Source organism: Vanellus vanellus, assembly GCF_965231255.1.
Source record: "Vanellus vanellus genome assembly, chromosome: 21".
Lineage (NCBI taxonomy): Eukaryota > Metazoa > Chordata > Aves > Charadriiformes > Charadriidae > Vanellus > Vanellus vanellus.
In genome coordinates this window covers 7,119,055-7,145,693 of record NC_138926.1, presented here as the reverse complement: position 1 = coordinate 7,145,693, position 26,639 = coordinate 7,119,055, and the positions used below count along the sequence as shown (strand labels likewise).

At 44.6% G+C, this 26,639-nt stretch overlaps 5 protein-coding genes across 6 annotated transcripts in view; 2 read left to right on the top strand and 3 right to left on the bottom strand.

Annotated features, from left to right (window-relative positions):
* CRYAB (crystallin alpha B) overlaps positions 1 to 26,639 on the top strand; it is a 278,708-nt gene that overhangs the window by 195,586 nt on the left and 56,483 nt on the right. The gene's annotated exons all lie outside the window — the stretch shown is intronic.
* NKAPD1 (NKAP domain containing 1) lies at positions 483 to 5,882 on the bottom strand. Its single transcript, XM_082493716.1, has 6 exons — positions 5,689 to 5,882; positions 4,583 to 4,683; positions 3,269 to 3,424; positions 2,647 to 2,700; positions 1,290 to 1,836; positions 483 to 634 (listed from the first exon to the last, which is right to left on the bottom strand). The coding sequence occupies exons 1-5, from the start codon at positions 5,755 to 5,757 to the stop codon at positions 1,314 to 1,316; spliced, it is 903 nt and encodes a 300-aa protein (XP_082349842.1). The 5' UTR covers positions 5,758 to 5,882; the 3' UTR covers positions 483 to 634; positions 1,290 to 1,313.
* Positions 6,112 to 8,724, top strand: PIH1D2 (PIH1 domain containing 2). The gene is made up of 5 exons (XM_082493926.1): positions 6,112 to 6,331; positions 6,421 to 6,544; positions 7,046 to 7,291; positions 7,829 to 8,094; positions 8,212 to 8,724. Exons 1-5 carry the CDS (start codon positions 6,164 to 6,166, stop codon positions 8,356 to 8,358), a joined length of 951 nt encoding a protein of 316 aa, XP_082350052.1. The 5' UTR covers positions 6,112 to 6,163; the 3' UTR covers positions 8,359 to 8,724.
* DLAT (dihydrolipoamide S-acetyltransferase) lies at positions 9,919 to 19,087 on the bottom strand. Its single transcript, XM_082493782.1, has 14 exons — positions 18,797 to 19,087; positions 18,140 to 18,241; positions 17,683 to 17,807; positions 17,416 to 17,572; positions 16,143 to 16,269; positions 15,631 to 15,830; positions 14,965 to 15,127; positions 14,671 to 14,738; positions 13,829 to 13,921; positions 13,628 to 13,735; positions 12,952 to 13,067; positions 12,511 to 12,673; positions 12,211 to 12,347; positions 9,919 to 11,380 (listed from the first exon to the last, which is right to left on the bottom strand). Exons 1-14 carry the CDS (start codon positions 19,040 to 19,042, stop codon positions 11,251 to 11,253), a joined length of 1,935 nt encoding a protein of 644 aa, XP_082349908.1. The 5' UTR covers positions 19,043 to 19,087; the 3' UTR covers positions 9,919 to 11,250.
* The window catches only part of DIXDC1 (DIX domain containing 1), a 35,364-nt gene continuing 31,423 nt past the window's right edge, over positions 22,699 to 26,639 (bottom strand). For both annotated transcript variants that reach the window (XM_082493886.1, XM_082493887.1), the window contains exons 15-20: positions 26,337 to 26,423; positions 26,006 to 26,167; positions 25,813 to 25,879; positions 24,418 to 24,526; positions 23,850 to 23,958; positions 22,699 to 22,922 (exon numbers count right to left, since the gene is read on the bottom strand). In XM_082493886.1, coding sequence (XP_082350012.1) covers positions 22,842 to 22,922; positions 23,850 to 23,958; positions 24,418 to 24,526; positions 25,813 to 25,879; positions 26,006 to 26,167; positions 26,337 to 26,423 — 615 coding nt within the window. In that variant the 3' untranslated portion in view covers positions 22,699 to 22,841. The remainder of the gene's footprint in view (positions 22,923 to 23,849; positions 23,959 to 24,417; positions 24,527 to 25,812; positions 25,880 to 26,005; positions 26,168 to 26,336; positions 26,424 to 26,639) is intronic.

Here is a 26,639-nt window from a genome sequence, read left to right as displayed (position 1 = left end):
TACGTAAGCAGTTGCGTCGTTATTGCGTGACTGACCAGCAGCGACGGGGCTGCAATAAGACCAAGCAACTGAAAGTAAGCCAAGTCTGCAGCACTGCTTTCCCAAGGCTCTGGCATTAGCCAGCAAACGAGGGCAGGCAGAGAATGTCTCTTCACTTGAAGTGAAAAGAGAGACAGTAAGCAGAGCTTAGAATGAGGATCTAGGGGCATTGACGCTTCTGTACTTTTCAGATGTAGACTAAAGGCAGAGCTGTGCATGGTCACTGACACACAACAATCACGTCGACACAGTACATTTCCCTGATGGCTACTTCCCACTCCAGCCTCCTTTACTTCACCTCCTCTAAGCCCTCCGCAGCCACCTGGTCTGATCAGGCAGAAACACATGGCACAGGGAGAACACAAGGACCACCTCCACTTCTCAGGCCTGTGCTCTGCCCCCAGTCTTTACTCCAAAACAATGACAAAAGCATCAAACGTGTCTGGACTTATTTATTTTGTTAAAAGGCTTGGCTGTTCAACTGCAGGGAGAATGGCCCAGTACCAATATCTCCAATCATACATTGGGCAGGCCAGAGACAGAACACAACACCCACCAAGGCTTCTCTGTCAGCACAAATGGTTTCAGCATCCCCCTAGAGAGAACAAAGGAAAGGTAGACACAATGGCCAGCCCATGTCAGGATTTGGAAAGAAGTCTAAAACAAGCAAATGCACTGGTGTCTTTTCTTCATCACTATGGAAGGAGTCACTTCACCCTCAGCTGGAATGAGAGTATTCCCTCATGCTCCCTTCTGTGTCCAGCTGACCGTGTGCATGCTGCCACACAGGTCTGCTTTGGTTGGAGGATGGGAAGACAAAGCCGCTGTAGGGTTACATCCAGTGACATTTCCTCTGTTATCAGACTTTTTTTCTCTCCCTTCTCCTATTGCAGGTCTTGGTCATTGATTTGGTAGCCCCAAAAAGCAATCTGTTAACAAACTTAGTTTAAAAAAAAAAAAAAAGGCGCAAACATGCCTGTTTTCCCCTGTAGATAGCCCGTAACATTTTCGTTCACCAGAGGACAACCTGGTCACGGAAAAAGTTGGCAGGACTAGCCAACCTGGGAGACAGGCAACTGCTCCCCTGGTTTTCTGAATATCAAGTCAATGAAAAGCAAGGGAACACCTGCTGCAGGCTGCCAAGGCGCAGTTTCTCCCCCATGGGCTGGCAGGATGTATATAAACCAGTGTTGAAACAAGTTGTACCATGGAGCAGTGCTGAAAGATAAATACCTGCCTCTGTCCTCTACCTTATTGTTTGAGCTGCAGACTGATCAGTCCTCATCTGAGCTATCCTCTGATTTTTCATCAGCAGCCACTTTCCAGTTCTTCCTCTTGCTCTTCTTCTCTGGTACTTCACTGTGCCTCTCTGACATAGAATCGTGACGTTTCTTTCTCTTTTTTGGGGGCCGTTTCTCTTTTTTCTCCTCAGATTCACTGTCCTCAGAGCTGCTGGTGGTTGAGCTGCTTGCATGAGAAAAGTCACTTTCCTGCCCAGAAGAAGAGGTAGGTTCCCTGGCAGGCACTTTCCTGGTCTTTTTCTTGCGCTTGTGTTTCCCTTTCCGGGTGCTTGAAGCCTCCTCTTCTGAGCACTCGCTCTCCTGGGAAGAATCTGATGATGTTCTCCCCTGCTCCTTTTTCTTTTTCTTTCGCTTTTTGTGTGATCGCTTTTTTTGCTTCTTCTTGTGTGATTTCTTTGGTTTTTTCCGTTTGTGTGACTCACAGGCAGTTTGCTTTCCCAGATGAGATTTCTTCTTCCCATTGATAGCATTTTGTTCATCTCCTTCTTGCTGGTCACTGTAAAAAGAATAAAGCATGACCAAAAGGAAGCAGACAGGCAGGCACATAGTGGCTGAGCCTTTTCTGTCTCAAAGTTTTATGCAAGCCCATTAATTAATTTGGCTAGAGCAGGGGAGCAGACGTTTTGACAGACATGGTAGCTGCATTTTTGATTCAAGTACTTATTAACAGCTTGGGTCCACACCTTACTAATACTTCTGTTTAAGGTATTTGAGCCAGAACTAAGGAGAATGCGTACTGAAAGCCACTGAGTGGTGAAAACTCATTTATAGCAGGTTACTTCAAATCTGTAAGCCTGACAAATATTGTAATTGATGATTCTGTTAGGAGTAGTTAAAAAATAATTGATTCTCTCTAAGGTCTTATTTTACAGTTAAGTCTCCACTCTCCAGGATACAGCAAGAATTTATATTCTCCAAATAAGGAGAAACACAGAAAATACAGGTACACTGTATCGTAAAGGAGAACCTGGTGCTGATATTTGAGAGGGTGTATACTGAGCTGATTTGGATTCAGCCTACTACTCTGGCTCTCTGTTGGCCCAGACAGACCTTCCAGATTCGTACCATTTTAGTAACTCAAGCTAAAGCTGCATGTCTAATTACTATAAAAGATGCGATCCCCTCCTAAGAGTCAGACAAGGGAGAACCACATCAATGACTAGATTTTTTTCAGTGGGTGTTTGTAACTAAACAGTGCTGCTTTACATTCAAGGCTGATCTATACTTAAAACTCAGTTTGTTAAATTCCCTGCATAACCTGACAGAAGTAAGTTTCTGGATACAATAGTAAGCCTGCTTGCCTTACCTATCCGTATCAAATTCTTCAGGGTACAACTCTTTATAGCCACTGTGACCCCATCTGTAAGAAAGCAGAATAATCTATTAGAAACAGATGAGGTATTCAAAGGAAAAATATAATTCTGAAAAGACAGAGCCACAGAATGAACATAAGTTTAGAAAGCAAAGAAGAAGGGCTATCAGGACCTTCCCAACAAAGGAAGGAAGGAAATATTTGGTTGGTACTATTTAAATACACCTTATGTTCTCAGTCTCCTTTTAATTTCTAATTGGGGAAAACTACAACTCAAACTTCTTTAAAATAAACCCTGGAGAGCACTAACTTGCATTTCTCAAGATTTTGTTAAGTTCCCTGGGCAAAATAATAAATATTAAGCTTAGTTGCTAAGGTTAGGACTGAGCTTTTGATGCTTACTGTGACTTAGGAACTCCATAGATGGACACAAATTAGGTATTCTGTGACAGTGCAAAAGTTCGTGCATGTTACTTATTTGTTCTCAAGATAAGATCAAGTATTATTTTATAGGAATATGTACTGGAAAGAGAAATGTACTAACTTTTTGGCACAGGACTCCAGAAAGGTATTTTAATTACAGTTATAATCACAGAACATTAATTCCTCCACAGACCTGTCTGGCATGTTGGCTTCACAGTCATACAGCTTTTTATTCCAGGATCGGGCCCTAAGGAGATCATCTTCGACTAGGTCAAGAAACTGTGAGTTCTTTGTTTTCCAGTCAGCCCTGTGGCCCTCCTCATCAAAGCCATCACTGCGCATCCGACTGCTGCAGAAAGAGAACAGTTGTCCTTCAGCTGTCAGCTCTGATGGAGAAACTTTCTGAGCAAGGGGTTAGTCCAGCGAGAGGAGCAAAAATCCAGCAAGTCTTGGATGTCCATCTATGCAAGAAGACCAGCTATCATTTTAACAGACAGTCACTATTAACAGCTCTCACAAAACCAGTTCAGTAGCTAACAGTGGTTTTCAAAACTTACTACAGCCCTCTGTACACAGCAAAATTCTTGACAGAGATGCTCACAGTGCAAAATTAGAGGAAGGGGTTATCTTGCCTATCACAACAAATGCAGTTCTCTTCCTCTAGAATACTCTGCAGGAGCAGACTAACAATATGCAGTGAGACATAGGCTAGTAAAAGCAGCAAAGGGGAAACTGAAGAAGTAGAACTGACTTACTAGAATTGCAATTTGAACAGGTACCAAGACTAAGACCCCAAATCCACAGAAAGCACCAGCAGTTTTGAGGTATCTCACATGCTTTTGGTTCCAGTTATATTTGTCACTTGAAATACTGCACTTCCTGAGCCAAGCAGCAGCCACGGACTAAGCATCAGTCTGAAAAGTGTTCTCCCCTGAGATACTAAAACCACTTCCTGCAACATTCACACTTCTGAACAGTCTTCGTAGTCGTAAGCTCCCCCTCCTCCTGCCCCAAACCTCAACCCTCCTCCCAAACCCAGCTTGTTTTCACGTAGCTTGTGAGATCCTCAGGCATGTCCGAATGGTTTAACAAATACCGCACAAGCAGCAGTCAATACTGGTCCGTTACAATAGTGCAGGACCCCACACCACAACAGTTTTGTTTACTGCTAACCTAAATGGCAATACATTAGACTTCACTCACAACATTCTGACATATTACTTAAGTACTTCCTACCCCCATTGTTTCAGAGAGCCCGGCCTACTTAATGTCGTACTTTGAAGACTATACATCTAGATAAAGAGATAAAAGGTCAGACTGAAGCACAGGTCTGGCCTCTTTCCAGGGTCTCGTTAAGGAGAAAAGAAATATACCTGTACTTTATGTAGTCTTCATATATTGTAAACAAACAGTCATCACAGAATACTCTTAAAGTATTATAACACAAAAGGGTTACACTAAGCAACTAAGTCAAGACAACTATCTCCTCCACACAACTAAAACCCACCTGGAGGTGTCCGACAGTATTCTGCTTTGCCTTTTCCAGTAAGTCTCTTCTGTCTGCTTCTCCCACTCCCTTATTTTCCACATTTCTGTCTCTTCCTGTATCTGAAAGTCACAGAAGGGAAGCAAGTGTAACATTAGGGAAACTTTACAGGTATGTAGCACGTAACATCAGCTTCTAGCTCAACACTCCTGCTACCAAATTTCACAGCAAGCTTTCCTACCATACTGAAATACATTATTATTTCTAGCTATGACCAAGGTAACCAAAAGGAGAGCCTCTTGATGGTAATACGCTAGCAAAGCACATAAGGATAACAGCATCAGAAATGGTGGTTTTGCCTGATTTTGCTATCTCAGTTGTTCTGGCTACCCTGCCTTGTCGCTCATTACCACCTCAAACATACATACTGTTAGAGAATTCAGTATATAATATCATCTGGAAGAACCAAGCCAAAATAAGAAGCTCCACTACATGTTGAAAAAACACAACATGCAAATATTGAGTAGTTTGACAGAGACTTATGTTTATGGGCACTGATTGTAAATGAGTGATTTTATAAATATACGAAAGAAACGAGTTGCTGAATTATGTCAGAAATTAATTAGTTCACTGAATTTAATGGAGTTTTTAAATCTTGCACTAAAATACTGCTGGTGCACATTTAACACAGAGTTAAAATTCTTTGATGTAATTAAAAGTACATACACAGTACAACAAGAAAAAAAAAACAACCAAACAAAAAGGTTTGCTACTTTAAAAAAGGCAAATCATAAGTTTTCATTAAAGTTCTGCGAGAATAGGTTTTCCATAGGGCAGACCTTATAGGTAAACATATATACACATTCCCTCGCCAAGATGAGAACGCAAGAAAAACAGGGTTAAACCGAAAGTGAGACTAGCGATGTTTGCGTAGCTCAGCTCATCGAGCTCCCTTCCTCCCACCACAGACGCCGCGCGGCAGCACCCGGGCGATGCCCAGGGCCTCTCCACGCGGACCCGCGGACAACAGCCGCCTGCAGAAGCGGGCACAGGGCAGGGCCAGGCGGAAGAGCCGCCACGGAGACGGGGGACAAGGGGCCGCCGAGGCCGGCCGCCGCCGGCCGTACCTTGTTGTGCGCGCCCGTGTGCCGGATGACGTTCCGCAGCAGCACCTTCCCCACCGGCACCCGGGACATCCTCTCGCCCTACAGCGGCCCCGCGGACGCCGGCCCCACCGGCACCGCCGAGCCCCTCACGCCCGGGGACCGCTCGCAGGAAGGGCCGGCGGAGGCCGGGCCTGCTCTGGGCTGCCGGCCGGAAGCGGTCCCCGCCGGCTGCCTCCTCCCGGCAGCAGACACTGGGACGCTGAGCCGCCGCGGGCACGGAGCCGCGGCGACCGCGGGCCGGAACGGCCCGGCAGCGGCTCCGGGGGCAGGCGGGCAGCGTCCGGCTCCGCCGCGGGGCCGGCGGGCGCGGGGCTGGGGTGGTGGCGGGGCCGGAACGCGCGGGTGCAGGAGGAGGCGGAGGGGTAGGAGGAGGAAGGCGGGCGGACGCACAGAGCGCGGCCCTTCCGGTTGCGGTCGCTAGGCGACGGCGGCGCTCATGGCGGGCGCGGCGCTGGCGCGGGCCGCGCAACTCTGGTCACTGCTGGACGAGATGGCGGAGAACGAGCCCCGGGCGTACCGCCGGTTCCTGCGGCAGCAGCGCGCCGAGGCCGAGCGGCTCTGGGCCCCGCCGGAGCCTCACCTGTGCCTGCGGGCCCGTCCCGCGGTGGGTGCGCGGGGTTTGGGACTCGGGCTCCCGGCCCGGTGCTGGGGGCGCGCCGGCGGGACGCTTAGCCGCGGCTCGATCTCTTGCAGGGCGTTGTCGGGAGGCCGCTGTTCATCAACGTCTGCAGCTGGAAAAGGGTTCCGGCGCCCAAGGCTCCGACTGACCCCATACCCGTCAGTGTTGGGCCGCTAGAAGAAGTGTCTGGCGAAGGAGGTACGTCCCGAAAGAGCCGCGCCTGGCCCTGGCTGCATCTCTCCCCGCAGTAGTGCATCGCACGGCGATCACACGCGGATTCTCGCTGCAGGAGGGTGGTGCTGAGCTGTGGCCAGCTCTGAGCTCGGTCGGGGTGGGGGCGGCAAGGCAGGGACGAGGCAGGCGTCTCCCAACCAGGACTCTAAATGAGTCCTTCCTTTTCGAAAGACAACTGAAGGAACACAAAGATTGCATACATCTCAATCCTAACAAGTACTTGGGCGCTAAGAATCTCTTTGACCACATACTGACCACCATGTTGACTTGGACCATGTTCCCATGCTTCTCCTTGAACACACAGACTGAAGGATCAGCACATGGAGAGCTGTCACCTCTAGGTGAATTAGCTCTCTGCTCCAGAAGCCACAAATAATTTTCCTTTGCTTTTAAATCAAGTGATTATAAAGAGCATCGGCACATGGTTGCATAGCAATAATTCTGACACATAACTTATTTTTATAGACCTTTACAGCATTATAGATATTGCATATAATCCAGATGTTCTTCAGAGGGGAGAAGAAAACCCGGAAAAAAAGGAGCACTTGATCCATTTGACACTTAAATTTGTTGAGGAACGATGCAACCTTAATCTTTCTTATTTGTACACCATTGAATCTTTCAAATTGAAGGGAAGCCTGGAAACGATGCAGCAACATCTGAAAGGCAGGCAGATGCCAACTCCACATCTCAGTCAGAACACAACAAAGGGTATGTTTCTAGAGATCTGCTGTCACTTTTCTTTGAGGACCTATCAGATTCTCCAACAAATTTACTCAGGCCTCATCTCTCTAACCCCAGTTCTTGTCATAAGCATAAACCAAAAGCTTCTCTCTAAGAATTCAGAATAAGGCCATAGTATTTGTGCCAGGCATTAGTTTCACCCTGCTGGCCTATCTGCATTCACCGCTGGTGGTTTTTTGCAACTGAGAAACTGTAGTGACACTGGAACAGCAAATTCCCTTTTTCGTACATCCACTAGACGTAGGAACTCTGCTAGGGTTTGATTCTTTGAGGTGCTAAGTTGGGGTTTTTTTGCTCTATCCTGAGTAAAAGGGGTTGCTGCTGTAACTAGTATTCTGAAAACAGCAACTTTTAACCTGTTGGCAATAAAACCAAATCACGGGCAAAGGAGAAACTGCTAGTAACAGTCTTCAGCTGACAAAATTGCTAATTACAATTAATTACACTTAAAACTTTTGTGATATATTTGTCAAATGGCATAACATTACTTGTTTTTCTTGAAAGAACTGATGCTTGATCAGCTGGTACACAGTATGGAAGCTGAAGACTGCAGCAATGCTCCTGTGCTGCTGAAGGAAGAAAGCGTGACACAGTCTAAAGTGAATCTGATAGAGGAAATTACCAGTACTGAAATGCCAGAGAACCTAAGTACCCCTGTCTATGAAATGATAACCGTGAAGGATGCAAACAAGAAACCACTCAAAATTGAACTAAAAATTGAATTGCCTAAGGTTAGCTCTGTTTCTGAGTGTGATCTGAGAATTTCAAAGGTAAGACAGCAGAAAGAATAACTTTGTGTTTTCTGTCTAGTATCCAATTTCTAGAAATGCTAACTGCTAATTTGTTGTCAATGTTGTTAATGAAGTATTTTAATTTTCTTGGTTTAGGATGACGTAATCATTGAAGTCCCTGAAAAATACAAATTACAACTAGATCTGCCAGAACTGGTGGATGAAGAAACAACTACAGCAGTATTTAACAAAGGAAAACGGGTATTGTTTATCACAGTGCCAGTTGCCGAGCCAGATCCTTAAAGACTGCATTCTGTCCAGTTCATGTTCACAGACCACAGAACAAAACAAAAGCCCAGAATGAGAATCCTAATTTTCAGATGGAGATGAGGTTTTGGGGTTTTTTATTGACCTTCTAATCTTCAGGGGTGAACACCTCAAATGCCTTTAGAAGATGCATATAGAAAAGGAAATCTGGAGCAATACTAGCACCACCCAACTTAGGAAAAAATAGGTAAAGATTGTAAATATTCAAGGAGTACTTGAGTATGTTAACAGCTGTAGCAAAGAACCATAAATGCATACATGCTTTCCTACGTCATTCATTTTGCCCTAAGCTACAGCAATAACAGTTTTGAAGTCTTTTTGCTAAATAAATTGATTACTAGATTCACATGGTTGGAGCAGTTCTCAAATGTATTTAATGCTGGAACAACCAGCAAAGGCTTGTCATAAGTTCGACAAGTTGCCCTGCATGCTGTTGCTGTTGTGTTTAGGACAATCTTAACTGGAATAAGCTTTGTAGTCTTTTCAGTCACTGAATATGCCTGATCTCACTCCTTACCAGTTTGGTAATCTCTGAACGAGACCTCGAAACAGACCTATTTTGTACTATTCAAAACAGCATATAGAGTTTCAAAGCTCAGGAACATGTAGTGTGGAGCTAGCAACCAAAAACAATTTGAAGCACTTCAACTAGGAAAACTGCATTATTTTACACTAATACACAAAATACAAAGTAACCCAAAGCAACATAAAACAACTTCAAGGATTACTAAGCATTACTAGAACTAACTGGGAAAGGGACAAACAAAAGTTTCAAGTGTCAGTCTTACAGCTTCTTGACACATTTGCACTACAATCATGTTTCTGTACTGATATTAATCAGATCAGAAATGAAAACAGACAAACTGGTTTTGAGCTGCAACTTTGAAATAAGGGCTTACAAAACAGCAGTAACTCCTAGCCTTCTCCCTTCTTTGTTTCAAAGCAACTTAGAAGGCTGCACTGAAATACTGTTCAGTGGTTATAATTGCAAGGTCAAGCTGAAATTCTATCACTGTGTGAGCTGAGCTGGCCTGTTGCAGGATGCAAGCAGTACCAGAAGGCACTATCAGCACTCCAAGCACAAGCACTGGATAGGATTTTTTTGAGTTGCAAGCACTCCAGAGACTGACACTCATTCAGAGAGTGTTTCCACAGGATAAAATATTTAGTGTTCTTACCGCAGGGAGAAAGGAAGATTAAAGTTTGCTGTTGCATGATAGTAATAAAGCATGTATTATTTCAGAACATTTTTGCTTCCAATTTAAGGTTAATAGGGTGAGTTTCACTATCAGACTGAAAGGCTAAACAGCTGATTGTGCTACAGCAGTACAGTAAGCCACACACAACTGAATAGAAAAGCACCGGAACATGTTTTAGTAGTTGTCAATTCCAAACATTTAATAGAACATAGGTTCACTAGAGCAAGTCTGGAACCAAGATATTTTAGATCATTAAAGAAAAAACAAAACCTTAATGCACTTTTTTGCTTAAGCCAAGGCATGAAAACCAGGTATCACAGCAACCAGACATTAAATAGTTCCCACAAAAATATTTAATTTCCAGTATTTTCTTTCAATATCTTTAGTGATTTTTGTAGAACTTTACAGGAGACATTACTTAATGCAATATACAGAATAACAGATCAGCTTTGTCTTTTTTTTTTTTTTTAAACTTCTCCCCTGCTATTTAATTCTCCTGGTCACTTTGTAATTACTACACAGTTGTCCTTTTTACATTAACATTTCCATGTGGAAAGTGGAATTTAAGAATGTTCAGCACTGCACCCCCTTTAGGATACAACAACTGGGGTAACTGGACACAAGTCCAACAAACTACTGAAGCATTTTACATACAATATATACATGGACAGCACATTCTGCAGCTTACTGCGGCTGGGACAACACAGACAATTCAGGGAAGAACCGCAGCACCAGTGACTACCTTGGAGCTTCCTATGTTAGAATGCCTGAAAAAAAAAAATTCCAAACATTCAAGTCATCACATGATTAATATCCACTGATGGGATTATTAGCATGTGTGATTTGCCTATATTGTGTTCCAACACACAAATTCTCTTGAACATTCTGCAAAACAGTTACTTCCATGGCATCATAGTCTGATATTAATTTAACAAGAGGAATAGCAATTAAAGAGTTTTCATACAAAAAGCACATGTAAGGGAAAGTCCATGAGAAGACAGCACATTCCCTGTGGTATCTGAGAGCTATGACCCCACAGATATCAGTGCTCTTTCACCTTACTTTAAAGTGCTCAAAAGGGATCACATAGCTGAGAAGGTCCAGACCAGTGCCAAATTCCAAGAGAGACTTGGAATGCTAGCACTTGGCCTTTGAGAAACTATTCCCAGAGGCTTCAGTCCCTTAGTGCATCTGTCATACTCGCCCACCCCAGCAGGAGAACAAGATAATAAGGAAATTCACCTACGAACTTGTACGTTTCAGTTACCATCTCATCTGAACTACTGTGAAGAGATGTTTATAATTCAAATTTCTGAGAACACCGAGGTCATGAAATTGCTTGGTGTGCACCCCCCTGTTCACCCTAGTTTAGAACTAGCTGGCAGTATGCACGCTGCCTGGATCATTTTTAAATCTGGGATGCATAACTCTGTTTTGGAAGAGTTTGCAAGTTAACTAACTGTATGAAAATACAGTATAGCTGTAATATTGCTCTGAAAAGCACTTTTGCAAACTTTTTCTGTACAGACTGGTAATGACATTACCAGATAATATAATACATATTTAAAATAAAAAAGGAACTTTTTTAATAAGTCTGAACACTAAAGTCTAAATAGCTTGTTTAAAACAAAACAGTGTGACCCAGGAAAATTTTGCTTGCATGGTTAAATTATAGCAGCATGGTTACTGGCTTTTCAAGGAAATTCTTGAATTCAGCAAGCCACTGTGCTCCAACTGCTCCATCTACAACACGATGGTCACAGCTAAGTGTAACGGACATCATACTGGCCACATCAAATCTGAAAGAAAAAAAGAAAAGAAGGGGAAAAAAAAAGTTAACATCGTCCTCTGCAAGTCAGTGCCACTAACAAAGCAAAAAAGCTTTTATCAGAGAACCAGCAATAGCAGCTGGTGCTTAGTAACAGATGTTTCTCCCTGTGGACTTCTAAAAAAAAAGATTACATTGGAAAGCAAATGATATTGATACTTTTTCTACAATTAAGAAACACATTTGTATGCTCCCTTTAGGACAAGAAGCTCATCTTTCTTTGCATCACAAGAACAGCCCCACACAATCAAAGAAAAAGAGCCATTTTACCCAGTAACCCCCAGTTTCCCCACATGTCAGTGACAGATACCTAGGACTCTTAACAAGTTTAAATAATCGTAAAGGTTCTCCTGGGTCTATACTAGTTCAGCCTCCAAGCAAGAGATATTATATACAGGACACTTGAATTATAATCCATCCTTTAGGTTTTCCTTCAATGTAAATTTAAGCAAGTTGTTGAAGAGGAACAGGTGCCTAAACTTTTGGGGATCCCAGACTCTTCTACAGCTTAACCCTACCCCTCAAGGAAAGAAACAGCCTTTCCTTAACTTGCAAAGAAGTTACAAGAATAAACGTATGGCAGATCATTCATCTGTCACCGCATTTCTCTTTAACGCCTGTGTGTGTGACCCTTTTATACAAGATCTCACTGTACTTCTTCAGAAGGTACTGAAAGCAGTATGTCAACAATTAATTTTATGTGTTTTATATGATAATCTAATGAAAGTGTTACAAAACTACCCATGATTTCAAAGTTTGAATTCAGAAGCTCAGTACTTGCAGAATCAGATGAATATTTACCCTTTCTCATTATCAGCTGGCACTAGTCTTTTCTCTGAGGAACCAACTGCAAGGATGCAGGCTTGAGGTGGATTGATTATGGCAGAGAAGTTCTTAATTCCAAACATTCCTAAATTGGAAATTGTGAAAGTACCACCCTACAAGAAAAGCATATTCATAGTCAAATTCACAAAAGCTGTTTCATGTGGAGTATTAATGAAGATGGCTGAAACGTCACAAAATAGGCTTTGCTCATTCCAAACAGGGCTTCTAAACAGAAGTCAAGGGCAGCAATGTTTACCAGCAATCCGAGTTTCTCACCTGGAATTCATGAGGCTGAAGTTTACCTTCTCTGGCTTTGGTTGCCAAAGAAACAACATCCTTACTAATGGAAGCCAGGCCCTTTATATGTGCGTTAAACACAATAGGGGTTATAAGCCCTGCAGGAGTACTAACTGCAACGCTAACATCCACTACATGATTTCTGCAAGACACAAAGGAGATGCCAGTTACTCGAGCAACATAACAAAAAAAAATTTCAGAACTGTTCAGACAACTCTAAATTAATATTAATTTCGCAACAATTATTTCACCTTGCACACTAGCCTTAGACACAAGGTTCTTAACACTTCAACAAAAGCCCCTCAACCTTTGTATTGTATGTTCCCCTCCCTCAAAATCCCAGCAGAAAGTCTGCTATTTTGCCATGAACTCTCTACTGAACAAAGAAAGTTTCTGGCTTCGACCGTACCATAAACTTACTGCCTAATAACTGTGTCCATCCATGAAGAATTTGCCTCTGGCACCTTCAAGCATGCCAAAGCAGAAGCTTTAATTATGAAGTCATTGACAGAAAGCTTAATGTTATCCGAGACCTCCTGTAAATAAAGAGATTTGAGGTGTCAGTTTGTCTCTTACACATTAACTCAATTAACTTGGATAGTCACTGTCATGCAGCTGTGTTTAGACAAAGTCTTAGAAAACAATCACACTACTTGTAAGCATTAATATTTGAAGTGCTAAGAATTTAGGTGAATACATCTTCATAATTCAAGAAGGTACAATCTATTTTAATGTCTATTTTTTCCCAGACTTCCTTAAAATTATTATTTTGCTTAAATTTTTTACCATTTTCACTCTTAAAAACCTTTTTACCCTTGCCCCTTGCCCCACCATCCAATTGGAAGAACTGAACAACACCAAGCAGAGTACAAAGCGGCCCTCTTGAGGAAGTCAGAAATCAGTGCACAGTACCTGGGTAAAAAGTGTCTTTCTGTCACAGACAGTCCAGAATTGATCCACAACAGGTAGAAAAGGCACCTAAAAAACTATTTTTTGCAAGCCAAAATGGCATATCACCAAAAAGCAGGGTGGGCAAACTTGTGAGAGAACGCAACTTTCCCCACACACACACTCTCACCATGCCTGAATGCTTTACCTGATTGAGTTCTTTCCTTAGCACCAGTACTTCTCCCATGTTTACATCAATAGAAAGGTAGTAGTGAGGTATTGTTTGTTTAGACTGCATCAACCGCTGAGCAATGACCTGCGGATATACAACAGAAGGAATGAAAAGAAATCCATTTGGAAAATTCGTGACTGCAAATAATGACCACGGAAAGGAATAAAATCTTCTTACCCTACGAATGTTGCTGATAGGGATATCTGTGAAGGTCCCCACTGGTGCTGCTGCAACTGCAGCAGCTGCAGGAACTGCCTCTAGTGCTGGAGCCTGCAATAACAGAAAGACAGCATAATTCACAGTACTAACCAAATATCAACTGTACAGAGTAATTCAGTATGTGGGACAAGCACTGAGGCCAAGTTGCCTCTTGCTTAAGCCTCTCCTCTAGCCTCACCTCTGCAGTACCCACTAGGTTCCTTACAAGTCCTATATTCAATTATCAAATGTAGTACTTGAGTGATTTCGAAATGCAACACTGATATACATTGCTATGAAGCTCCCAGTAAGTCCTGCTAGATGGTTGTTTTACATACAGCAGAGAGGTATGCTAGAGGGCACTCTCACACCGCACTCAGCCATATCCCTTCCAGCAGTACAGAAAGCAACACTTCCATCATCTCATATAAAACAAGCACTAGTATAAGAACAGATTTGTGGCAACAATGACAGCAGGCTGCTGGTTCGTAAGTCTGGCTTTCATTCTAATTGCCTCTTTTCAGCAAGGTTAGATCAGTTGGGACTGCACTTACCTCAATCCATAACAATGTAGCAACCAAATGAAAGGTTGGGAGTGTACAATTTTTTTCTCAGTGAAATACCAAAGGGACAAATAAAGCAAGAAAACTGCCTGTGTTTCTGACAAGTTAAGCTTTACGACCTAACAGTCACTGTAGCCCACACAGTGTCATAACCCAACCAATGCAGCAATAACGGTTCCATATAGTCATTGCATTTCTACAGAGAATTTCCACCACTATAATAAAATATCCATTCTTACAGATCTCAAGCCTACTCACTGGAGCAACCTTTGGTGGCACAAATGACTCCACATCTTTCTTCGTGATTCTACCATCTGGTCCAGTACCTAAAAAGGTCAAAGAGAAACGTAAGAGGATTTCAATTATTTGCAACAGGGCATTGGGTCTAAAGGTACCAGTTTTATTCAACAGAGAGAAGTCACTTAACACAACCTCTGGTGAGGACAGCTGCGTAGTCAGGCTGTTCCTGACAGGGAGGAAAGAAAAGAATAGCAAGTATGTACCTAGAGGGACACTTGATAGCAAGAGCAAGGAAGCGTAAAGGCAACCTACCTTTCACTTGGGCAAGGTCAATTCCTTTTTCTGCTGCCAGTTTTTTTGCCAGGGGACTAACCAGGATCCTTCCTTTCCGGGGAGGTGGCCCAGCTGTGGGGACTGCTGGAGTGGAAGGAACAGCAGGCTGGGGAGGAGAAGCAGCAGCAGGAGTTGCCATCACCTTAACAGAAGAATCAAACCCTTTAGCTTCAGGATCGTTCAGCAAAAGCTTTGAAGGTACAGTAAGAGAACAGGACTATCTAATTACCAGTCAAGAGAATAGCAAAAACAGTCACTAATCTGAAAGAATTTTCAGATTCAGAGAAGTTTCCCAGTGCCAGAAATTGAATCAGAAACTTCCTGGGAAGGAGGCCAACTAAGCTGCCAAACTATACACCAAAGAAGGGTGAAATACATAAAACTTATGCTCCCAGTTTTCAAGGGTGAATCATTAGAACTGGCACAAGCAACAGGCTGGAGAAGAGATCATAATGAATGACTATCGGCTCCAGCAATCACTTCTTAGGTCACCTACCACCAACATATGTGTTAGCCTTGCATTCACAGAATCATAAACATTATTGTTGGAGCCAGGGCTTCACACGGTCAAATCAGCAGAACAATTCAGATCAGACCTCTTAATGGTACCCATAACTTCCCTCAGATGCTAAGAATGGTCCTTACTGGTGGTGGTGGTGGTGGTGGAGGAGGAGGAGGAGCTTGTGCCTTCATGTCAGTTACCGCAGTGGCTTGGTAGTCAGCAAAGGCTGGAATATCAGATTCTTTCTCCACAATGATGCAGAGAGCTGTTCCTAATGGCACATCTCTTGTTCCTTCAGGCACCAAGATTTTTGCCAAGTAGCCTTCCTCCTGCACTTCAAAGCCTGTAAGGGAAAGAAGCAAAAGTGGTTTGGTGCCTGATGCAGCTGAAGAGTTCCTCTAAACGCTGCTTCCAAAGACTTTGGTAGCTAAAGCCCTGTCCTATATTTAGTAGGCAAGAAGGACCAATAAAGAAATAGAAGTGTTTTTAGGAGCGCCGATGTTTAGCTCTCCAACGGAATAAGAAGTTAACAAAACTTGGTCTAGTTGCCCCACAGCTTCACATCCTGAGCAGCTAGGAAAACAGCACAGCGGCTACTGTGGATCCTCCCCTTTTAAGGGGACTTCATCCATTCTTGGCTTTGGAGTTAACTCACCTATTGTGGCTTTATCTGTCTCAATTTCCGCCAGTAAATCTCCCTCACTCAGTTTTTCCCCAACCTTCTTCTCCCACCTCTGCACTGTGCCCATTGTCATGGTAGGTGACAGGGCAGGGAGAGTGACCTGTAAAGCCAGAGAATACAAAAGAATCAGATTCTGGTAATCAAAAACGAACAGAAACACAGTTTTGACCCCTGACTAAATGGTGCCAGCTTAAAGAAGTAGCCAGCCTTTAATGCACTCCTAGATATGGCTTCATTACAGCAAAGCACAGCGCTACGCTATATTGCCAGCTTGGCTTCTTTTATCAAGGCCTAAGCAAGAAAGCAAGCAAAAACAAAGAGCAAGAAATCTATATGTCAAAATAATTATTATCACCATCACATTGGGAATATTTTGCAGCTGCTGTCTGCAAGGCTAAAAGGAAGACTTTGTATTTGACAAACAGATCTGTCCTCTTTAAAAGCTATACAGACTTGTCTTCCAATAAGCACTCAAAGATGTTGTAGGTTTGCACATACATATTGCTGTGCAACAAATGCAGCACTAATGAGTTCAGCTTCAGAGCAGAACTGGACAGATAAGGCAAGCAGTGGGAAGTAACCAAGTTTAATAGCTAAAACACAAGTCAGATTAAGAAGCCTTTAATTAATTCTTTGATCAATTACTAGCTTTGCGTAACACCTCAGACAAATCAGTTCCCACATCTATCATCTGTGGAATGAGGTTTTCTTTTTCAAAGGACCGTCACAGAAATATCCCACTCCAAAATGTTCAAATACAAGAACAGCAGATGTACAGTTCAATTTGTAAGTAAAGTAAAAAGATTATCCACAAATACAACTCATTATTAGTCACACACAAACACATCTGTTGTGTTCATCAGAGTATCACATATGAGTTCTTTTCTGAGATGTAAGCAGGGCCTTCAGAGCCTATTCACACTTAGCGCAAGGTCTTTTTACACCAGAACTGTCCAAATAATGCAAATATAGCAGGTTTTTCTAGCCTGCATAACAATCTCGGAGAGACAAGTCTCTCTTCTACTAGCAGCTGGAATGATAAAACAATTTTCTGAAAAAAGCTTTCTGGGACCTCCCCAAACATCTGCTTTAAGCATGCCACAATTCAAGTGGCACACACTCCTACAATTATGGCTACTAACTACCCATTCCAGAGAGTATTTATGACAAAATGCTCAGGAGCTAGCAATACCAAAGACAGAAAAAGAGTGCAACAAGCCTTAAATCATCAACAATGCTCTCTTACCTGCATATGAGGAGGATAAGAGCTGCCAGGAGCCTGAGGAGAAGGCTGAGTTGGTGGTGAGGGAGCTGCAGCTTGGGGAGGAGGCACTGAGGCTGCAGGGGGGGCAGATGCTGCAGAATCCAGAGTATAATTTTTAAAGGCATCAATATATTCAGGCCTAGAAGAAAACACAAAAACAGTCAGATGACTGTCTCAAAGCCTTTCACACAAGGCATTCAAGAAGCCCCAGGAGAGAAAATTCAACTCAAGGGTTGGCAAAATACATACTTTTCAACGGTGATACATATTATGGCCCCAATAGGAACATCTCTTGTTCCTTCTGGCACCAGGATCTTGGCTAAGTAGCATTCCTCCAGGCTCTCAAAACCAACTGTTGCTTTGTCTGTCTCCACCTTTGAGAGAAAAAGTATGTCATTATAGCAATGGAAAGGAACAGTGAGCTCAGAGCCTTCCAGTCTGATAGCATAGGGTCACAACACACACAGTTCTGGAAAAATCACCCCGTGGCACCAGCTCTAGGAAAGTATGCTCTCAAACAGGTTAAGTGCTGCTCCTGCTCAGAAAAAGGAAAAGCAGCAACCAGCTTTGAAAGGCTGTTAGCCACTTGTTCCCAACAGCATCTCTTGGGATCCATGATCTTGCACATAAGATCTCTGTTCAAGTTAGGGCATCCAGGGACAGAATGCAGGATGCACACGAAGCCCATCTGGTGCCTCCAGAATACCTCTGCTATGAGCTCGCCTTCACCAATCTTGTCACCCTCCTTCTTTTCCCAGCGCGCAATGGTGCCCATCTGCATCGTTGGGGACAGAGCTGGCAAGGCCACCTGTGAGGAATAGGGTAGCATTACAACCTAGACAGCCCTGACAGTAGGGACCACACACAAAGGGCAAAGATGGGAACTCAGCACAAATTGCGACAGGGACGCACAAAGAAGAGCCTGTCTGCAAATCCCCAGCAGGTCAGGACTGTCTCCAACCTGCTGCTAAGACCCCAAGGCAAACCAGTACTACGGTGCTGCAACAGGGCTGACCAAGAAAAGGAGAAACTATGCTAGGGGACCAGGAGAAGTACAGGGATAAAGGACGAGTGGTGAAGGAGGTGGTACCCAATGACAGTACAGGGACTTGGGGCACAGTGGCAGCAAGGGTATGAGAACTACGGGAGCGAGAAGAACTGGAGTTCCCCGGCGCAAATTCACGAGGGGCAGCAAGACCCGATGCGAGAAAGTGAAGGGGTTGCCCTCGAGGCAGGGGACACACACGAGTCTGTTCTCTCGAGGACCCCAGTGGCTATAGGGGCACGAACACCAGGAGGCGGATTGGGGGGGGGGGGGGGGGGACAGACTGCCTAGGATGGGGGGAAGGGGGGAGCCTCTCACCTTCTGGTGTGCCGGGAGACTGCAGCAGCGGCACGGGACGAGGCGGGGCCAGGCAGGAGGCAGCAGGAGCCCGCCAGGCCGGTGCGTGGGGCCGCCCAACGCTGGGCCGCGGCCCAGCGGCACAGCCCCGACCCCCACCGCCGCGCCGCGGCCGGCCCCAGCAGCACTGAGCGCTCGGCGGCTCCGCACCAGACCAGGAGCTCCCGCCGCGCCCCGGGCTACGCGTCGCGCCAACACCCGCCACATGCTGGAGCCGGAGCCGGAGCCGCGGCCCCGCCGCCGCCGCTCGGTGACCTCCTCCGTCCGGGCACGGCGCCGCACAGCCCCGCGCGACACTGCCGCGCTGCCGTAAAGCGCGGCGGGCGGCCGGACAGCGGGGCGGGATCGCCGTATAATGGCGTCGTAGGGGCTGCCGCGCCGCACTGCGCAGCGGTGGGACGGCCGGGGATGCGCGGGGGCGGCAGCGGCGCTGGGAGCCAAGCCCAGCCGGGGGGAACCGGCCTGAGGAACTCTCCCCGCGGAGGGCAGAGGTACCGGAGGCGTGCTAAAGGAGTTAGCAGCGGCTGGTCCTGAGCACGTAGGGCGTGCCCACTCCGCCAGTTGCAGCAGTTTACACAACCTTGGGGGTGGAAGCAGTGAGATTTGCTATTGCAGAGGCAGCTGAGCAGAGCTTGGGTTTCGACTTTGTATTCATGCTAATTTTAAAAGTAACTTCTACTAATCCTCTGAGCCTGCTCTCCAGGGCATGTGATTCTAAGTGTGCTAATCTGAAAAGTATCAGAAAATAGATGCTTTGCTACAATATTGTGGAAAAGTGATAGAGAAGGTTTTCTTCAGGACCCAGGGGGTGGCTAACTTTAACTATCCCAAGTGATTTATGCACTGAATCCCTATTTGGTTCTTCTCATTTGACAGCCATCTTCCCCTTCACAAGCACTGAACAGACTCAGTTTGCAAACCCCATTTTATTGGGATAACAGCTTGGTCCATTAATGCAACGCTTATCAAGTCCGGTATGTCTGGTTTAGATGTATAGATAAAGCTTCACCTTCCTAGACAACGGGCTTTAGAGTAACTGCTCTAAGTGATGAATGCAAACCTCAGAGTTTCTATGAAAATATAATTTTACACATAGCATGTATGTTTCAAGTACAGGAATAGGAAAGTAACTTGAAGGAAGTTGGACAGAAATAAACAGATTCAAAACAATGAAAAATACATGTCCTAGGTATGATATTGAGTGCATCCCCAGAATAAATCCACTGAAGTCAAGTGTTACAGCAGTGCCAAACTGATTTAAAAGCAACATCTTTTGCTTTTATCAGTGAAAAACATCTGGCCAAGAGCTTTCCCCCCCCCAGTACCTCTTATCCCCATGCCTCATATTCCTTACCTCCTCCAGAGCCTTTTCTGTCAATCGTGCAAAGGTAAAGAGGCTGCACTGTCACTACAGAAATAAAGCTGAACCCAAACTACATGGGATACAGCTTATCAGACCAGCAGTCCTTTAGCTTCAGTGAGAGCAATTTCAGCAATTCTACCTTCACTATCACGGAAGGAAGCTGCATATAGGAACCCAAAACCAGAGCATTGCTACCATTTTTTTCTCAGGGGACGTCTTCTTTTGTCCTAGCTTACATGTGATGTTAGCATGGATGAAAGGTACATGAGTGCCAACCCCCAAAAGCAAGTCTTTTGTCCAGCTTTGGTCCTTCTCAAACATAGCCCATTGTTGCTCTGGAGAGCATGTGTTTCCATCTAGAGTTCAGTCCTTGGCTCTCTGGTGGGAGTAAGCATATTAAATGTGACCATGGTTAGTTATCTGATCTAGGAACAAGAATAGGTTGTCTCTTGTATCAACTAACAGTTATTTTCTTCATGGGAAAACTGGATAGCTATGTGCAAGGCTGGACCAAAGCCTTATCCATTAGCAGCTCTGATCATATTAACGGCCTCCTGTGTCTTCAGTGCTCCAAGACCAACTGCTCATCTTTGAGTAGCAGAGAAGGATATGGAACTGGCAACTACAGGCCTTGAAAGTGGTCTTAATTTTCTCCATAAAATTCTAGCCTGGGCGCATGGCTCTTGATGAAATGAAAATCGATGAGTAAAACCTGAAGCAACAAATACTTGAGAAAAATTTGCAATTCAAATACAATGGATTTCAGTATAACAAGCCCATGCTCTCTTTACCACTAGAGATCATGCAACAGAGAAACTATTTCCAGGGAGGAAGCAAATCTTCGTTTCTTTTCCAAAAAAGATGTATTCCCCCTCTGCAGCCCATTGATGAACTTTCCTACTGCTGTCTGTAAGGAGAAAGTCACCATAACAAATTGTTCAGAACAGGAGGTATGTTGTGTTGTGCCAATGTGGCACAGCGTCACATAAGAGCCTTGAGCTACTTCCTGGACAGTGAAACAGTGAGAAAATAAATAGCATTGTTGCTGCCTATTAAAAGCTGGCAAAAATATAAACCCCAGTAGGAATTAGTTGGATTTCCATAGTAAAATAAAGTTATGAGCCCAGTGTTGTGTTAACAGGAGATAATACAAAACATCTCAGCAGCCACTAGAAAAAAATGAGTAAAACACAGTATAATGCAGGCAGAAATATACAGAAAGCACTTGCACTAGTATAAAAATATCCACAGTCCTCAGACAAATGTGAACTGGTACAAAATAATTCCAAGAACAGGAACATGTTTACAAAAGGACATGTTAATATAAATCAGTAAAACCAGGTTCACCCTCTCCCAGCCTCATGCACAGCACAGACACACAGGCACACAGGTAGTCCATGGAAGGGCCACATGTACCGAAAATGAGCAGAGCCTTTACTTGCCATTTGACCTTCTAAGTTAACAGCGTCTGCTGCACATTGCAGCCAGCACTCTGGAAATACAGCTGACTGGCAGCAGAAGGGCAGAGACAGACAATGCAAAAACAAACAAACAAGAAAACCCATGAAACCAAAAAAAAAAACCCACCCTTGGAGATTTTAGGGCTTGTTCTTTCCCAAGCAGTCATTTATTTCCCGATTCTTCAGGCTCCCCAGGAGCAGGCATACCAAGGTGTAACTGACAAGATTTATCCTGCTGGTGTGGATAAGCATTTGGTGACCCTGGCAATGAGTGGACAGCAGCATGCAGTGATGCCTGTGCACAGGAGGTGACAAACTGTCTGCCTTGCTGAAAGAGGAGGGGGCAGGAGTGCAGAGAAAGAGGCTCAATGAGGAGAGTGGTTATAAGTACCTCAGGGAAGCAGCTGAATCCAGCTCCCCAGCAAATGAAATCCTTCAGCAAATAAGCAAGCACCAAGATCCCACAGTTCCCATGGCAACAAAGGAAACCCAGAGGGCCTCAGAAGTGAGTACAGCTTTGGAGAGCAAGTGGGAAAAGCAGGGCTAGGAAGCCTGAGTTTGCAGAAAGGGAGCTTTGCCAAGCTGGTGATCTTTGCTTTAGACCATCCGTAAAACCTCCCAAAGACAGTCTTCCCTCCCCAGGTCAGAATGCTATACTGTCAGTCTGGGATGTCCAGAAAGTTCACTCTGCTCCTGCAGCATGTGAAAGTCTAGGACCATAGCTGGTCAAACCTTCAACTCACATAATCTAGTGGCTTCTTCTGACTCATGAAGGCAAAACTTCACATTTTAGCCATCAATGCAGATTTATGTAATACCATGTACAAGAAACCAGACTTGAAATGCCCAGATCACAGTCTGCAGCACATATTGCAGGAATGGAGAAGCAGGGGAAGGGAGCACTGCATCATTAAGGCCTTCAGTGTTTAGTCAACAGGACAAAGCAAGGTGTTTCTTTCCCACAGACCTGTCATTTCAGTCTCAGAACACTGGATGCATTTGGCCATGAAAAGTCAGATGCCAGGTGTCCATTCACACAACATGCACTACCCGTTGTTTGCAGAGAAGCCCTCTTTTTTGGCAGGTTGAATTGGACTCCTTCCAGCAACACATGCTTTTTGGTCATTCTTTGAGCTCAGCAGCCAGTTACAGGTTTCCATAGTGACAAGACTTAAAAGCTTGATTAATTCTCCCCATGGTCTTCTTCCACCCAGGCCACAATTTTCCCCTCCCAACCAGGAATGATGTCATCATCATGGAATACCTACAAAAGAAGGGAATCCAATCATGTTTGGAGTCTGGACACCACCCTTCTATAGAGCGAGTAGCATAAGAGGTGAGCATCAAGTCAGAGATCCTAGCTCAGATTTCACTACACAGCCCAGAGAACATGTACCTCATCCATCATTCACATGTCTGAGTAATCTTTTCAGATTTTAGGTGAAAAACAGATTAGGCCCCTTCTTTAGCCAGTAACCATCAAGATTATTATTGGCATGTTTTTGACAGGAAAGGTAAAATAAATACAGGAAACGCCTTGTCTGATCCAGACTACAATCTCTAACTGTTTCTGCGGAATGGCTACCTAGTCATCTGACTGTTCCCAGAAATGGTAACCCTTTGCACTTGTCTTAATTTGTGACACAGGAACTATCCCAATAACCTTTAATGAATCCAATCCACACCAACAACAGCCTGAGCATAAACAGGGCTGGAAAGCAGTACACAAATGAAAAGGAAAAGATGCTGCAAACACAGTTATATCTGAAAAACCTTTGAAAGAAAGTAGGAGAATGTTTTTTGAATAAACCACATTTGCCTGAAGTGTCTCTTGTTGCAACAGGTTTTACAAAGCCACTTGAAGGGCTAGAAGTGTAGTCTGGGTTTTTGCCTAGTGCTCCCTGAGCAGTTGTGCCACAGACTGTCTTTGCTAATAGCCAGCTCTTTGCCCAAGGGGTTCTGCAACCCCCAGGCAATTGCAATCACATTGATGTAATTGCTCTGGCTGGGGATTAAAACATCCCATTTTAGCACCTTACAAGAGGAGCTTAATCTATAGTTGTGAAAACAGACAATCTCTTTGGGGGCAAGTTCAAAGAGTTCATTAGTTTAGAAGTAAGGTGACCATGGTCTCCAGGGTTGTGTGGTAACACTGAATACAAAGCAGCTGACAGCTAAATTCCACACTTACCTCCTCCTTGACTGTGCCAAACTCTGGATCCAGGGCTTTGAAGTGGTACCGGTGGGTTCCTTCACGATCAATAGCTGCCTTAAAATCCTTCAGAGTCACTTCCCCTAACCTGCAAGGGAAGAGTTTGGCACTATCCTATGGTACACCATTACTGGATTTAGCTCAAACGTTACTGCATGGCATGCAGAGCCACAGCACAAGTCTAGCTAGGTATGTCTAGCACAAGTCTAGCTTTGCATTGACAACTGTAGTTGTTTTGACAGGAGCATCCTGCACTACATGCCACAATAGAACTGCTCAGCTGCTTTCTCTTGCTCTTGGAAGTTAATAAAAAAAAAAAAAACACCAACAAAAGAAATATTAATCTCTTAGGGCTCTAAAGCAAATGCATCAGCTAGTGGACAGCTTTAGGCAATTTTCCCCAGACAATGGTATGAAATTGAATGCCCAAGTTAATGCACAGCGAACTGGTGCTAGTGGTGACCATACTCAGAAGAGAATAGACTAATGCTTTAAGGGAAACAAGCACCTCCCAAATCAGTGTCAGCAAGGCAAAGCCAGACCTCACCTCTTTGGTATGTTGACCATGAAAGGTGTGAGGGAGCGGTCAGTGAAGTACAACACTTTGGTGCAGGCACTGGTGCTCATCACGGGTGTGCTGTGAGAGTGAGGCAGTTCTGCAAAGAAGAGAGCACAATGATTGGGGAACAGCACATCTCCTGCCCCAACAGGAGACAAAAGGGGCAGTCTCAGCAAATTTGCCATCACAGCAGAGAACCAGACGATGGGAAGAGATTCTTAGGAGGGTGGCTAATGATCCCTGTTGGGAAGGGCCCAGTATTCCCCTGCTTACTCGAAAAGTTTGCATTTTAAGGTAGGGTCACCATCCAATTATGTTGTTAGCATGGAGTTTTCTTTGCACATTTTTTTTTTCTCTCTGACTATTGCCTTGTTTCCTGCTTCCCCACAATGTGCTGTCCCAAAGGCTGAAGCAGAAGGTTCACACAGAGTGACTCTACAGTTTTTTAAGATTCCTGTCATGAGGAAAACACTATGGATACCCATTCAAAGCCTTTCTAATTTAACAAGTCTTCAGAGCCACCTCTTAGAGCTCTTTACACCCAAAGTATTCTACGTTTGTGGCTGCACAAAATTTTCCTGCTGCAGTAGAGGGCAATGGAGTCTGCTAAAGGGAGAGGTACAGTTTGCACACAGAGAACACATGACTGTGGCTGCTTTAAAAACTGCAGTTTATGGGAGAAGAGGGAGAACACAGCAGGTCCTCCCCACAACTTTGGGCTTCTGAGTTCCGCTCCAACCTTCCTCTGCATCTTGTACCTCCAGGCTACCCTGCTGCTGCACACCACAATGCAGCTGAACAGTAGGGGCCTCTGTCTTTCCCCGGTACCTACAGTCCCCTACAACTTCATAGACTTTCTAGGTGATGTTTTCAACCAACGCTGGAAAAACCCAGCCTTCATGATGAAAAACAAATGTGGAGCTGCTACAGCTGGTGTCAGAAGGGGCTGTGCTATTATGGATACATGAAAGGAGCTAGACACTGAGGGGGGGGGAACAGTGGAAGAGGAAACTGTACAGTTATATGTCCACTAGATGGTGCAAACCAACAGGAAAGTTGAAATAATATCACATTTCCCACTCATCCCAGCATAATTGTTTGTCATAGTTATTTATACTGCAGTACTACCAAAGTGGCCCAGACAGACTCCTACTGTGATGGTGCTTTACAAACAAGCAGCCATAGACTGTCTCTGCCCCCTTTCCTTTGCAGTGACATCTAATCTGTACAGCAAACAACTAAAGGAAGGAAAGTGAGCTCTGGTGAAGGGAATAAGAAGCTGGAGGTGGCAAATTCCCAAAGGGGTGCTATGCCCTGGACTCTGGCCAGGAAACCTGAGCAATGAATTTGGCAGTGGGAGGGCAGGAGCTCAAAGACACTTACTGGACTTGGGAGGCCAGGAGTCTCTACACTCATTTGTTGCTCTGCTTGCTGGTGATTTCCCCCGGATCTAGGGTGCAAAGCCAAAAGAGTGAGAACAAAGTGTCACTTGCCAGTTGGAGCTCTCATTGCTGCTTAGCTCTGGGTTGTGTGTGAGGGGCCGAGTTAAGAGTCAAGTGCCATAGGAAGCCTTTACCCTTCTCTCTTGCCTCTTCTGTGTTTCCATGCGGTACAGCCGTTCCATCAGGCTAGAGATGCCCTGCTCCAGGCTGTCAATGGTGTGGTGCTGTGGATCGTGGCCACTGAAACTGTTCCTGAGGCTGCGAAGGGCATCACGAACCAGGTGCAAGTCATTTGTCTGCCCAAGAGACCACAAATCAGTCAGACTAACTCTAGGCTGCTTTTTTCCCCATCTAAAGGCACAGGTCTTAGACAGGGGAGATCTCTCTTAACAAGATAATAGCTTCCAGGATATCTGGAGGCCTCATCTGCATGTGGAAGGGAAAATATCCTTTAGGTGCACTTACCCCTCGGTGGGCTGTGGGAGCAGCTCCTTTTCCTGCTGTCTGGAGGAAGCCATTACTCTGAGCAGTATGACTGCTGTAAGCCATCACCTGTTCAGGGGAAGATGCGTATGCCACTAGAAATCTAAGTGTTAGAACCTGCCCAAAGATCCCAATTTGCGAACTTCAAAATGATGAAAGAGCATGAAGACTTTCCACATCAGTGAAATAACTCCCATCTACCACCAGGTAAATACACTCACTAAGGAGTGTGCAGGCAGGCCTACAGGTCAGAGCACAGATTCCTCACATACAGGTGGAGAATGA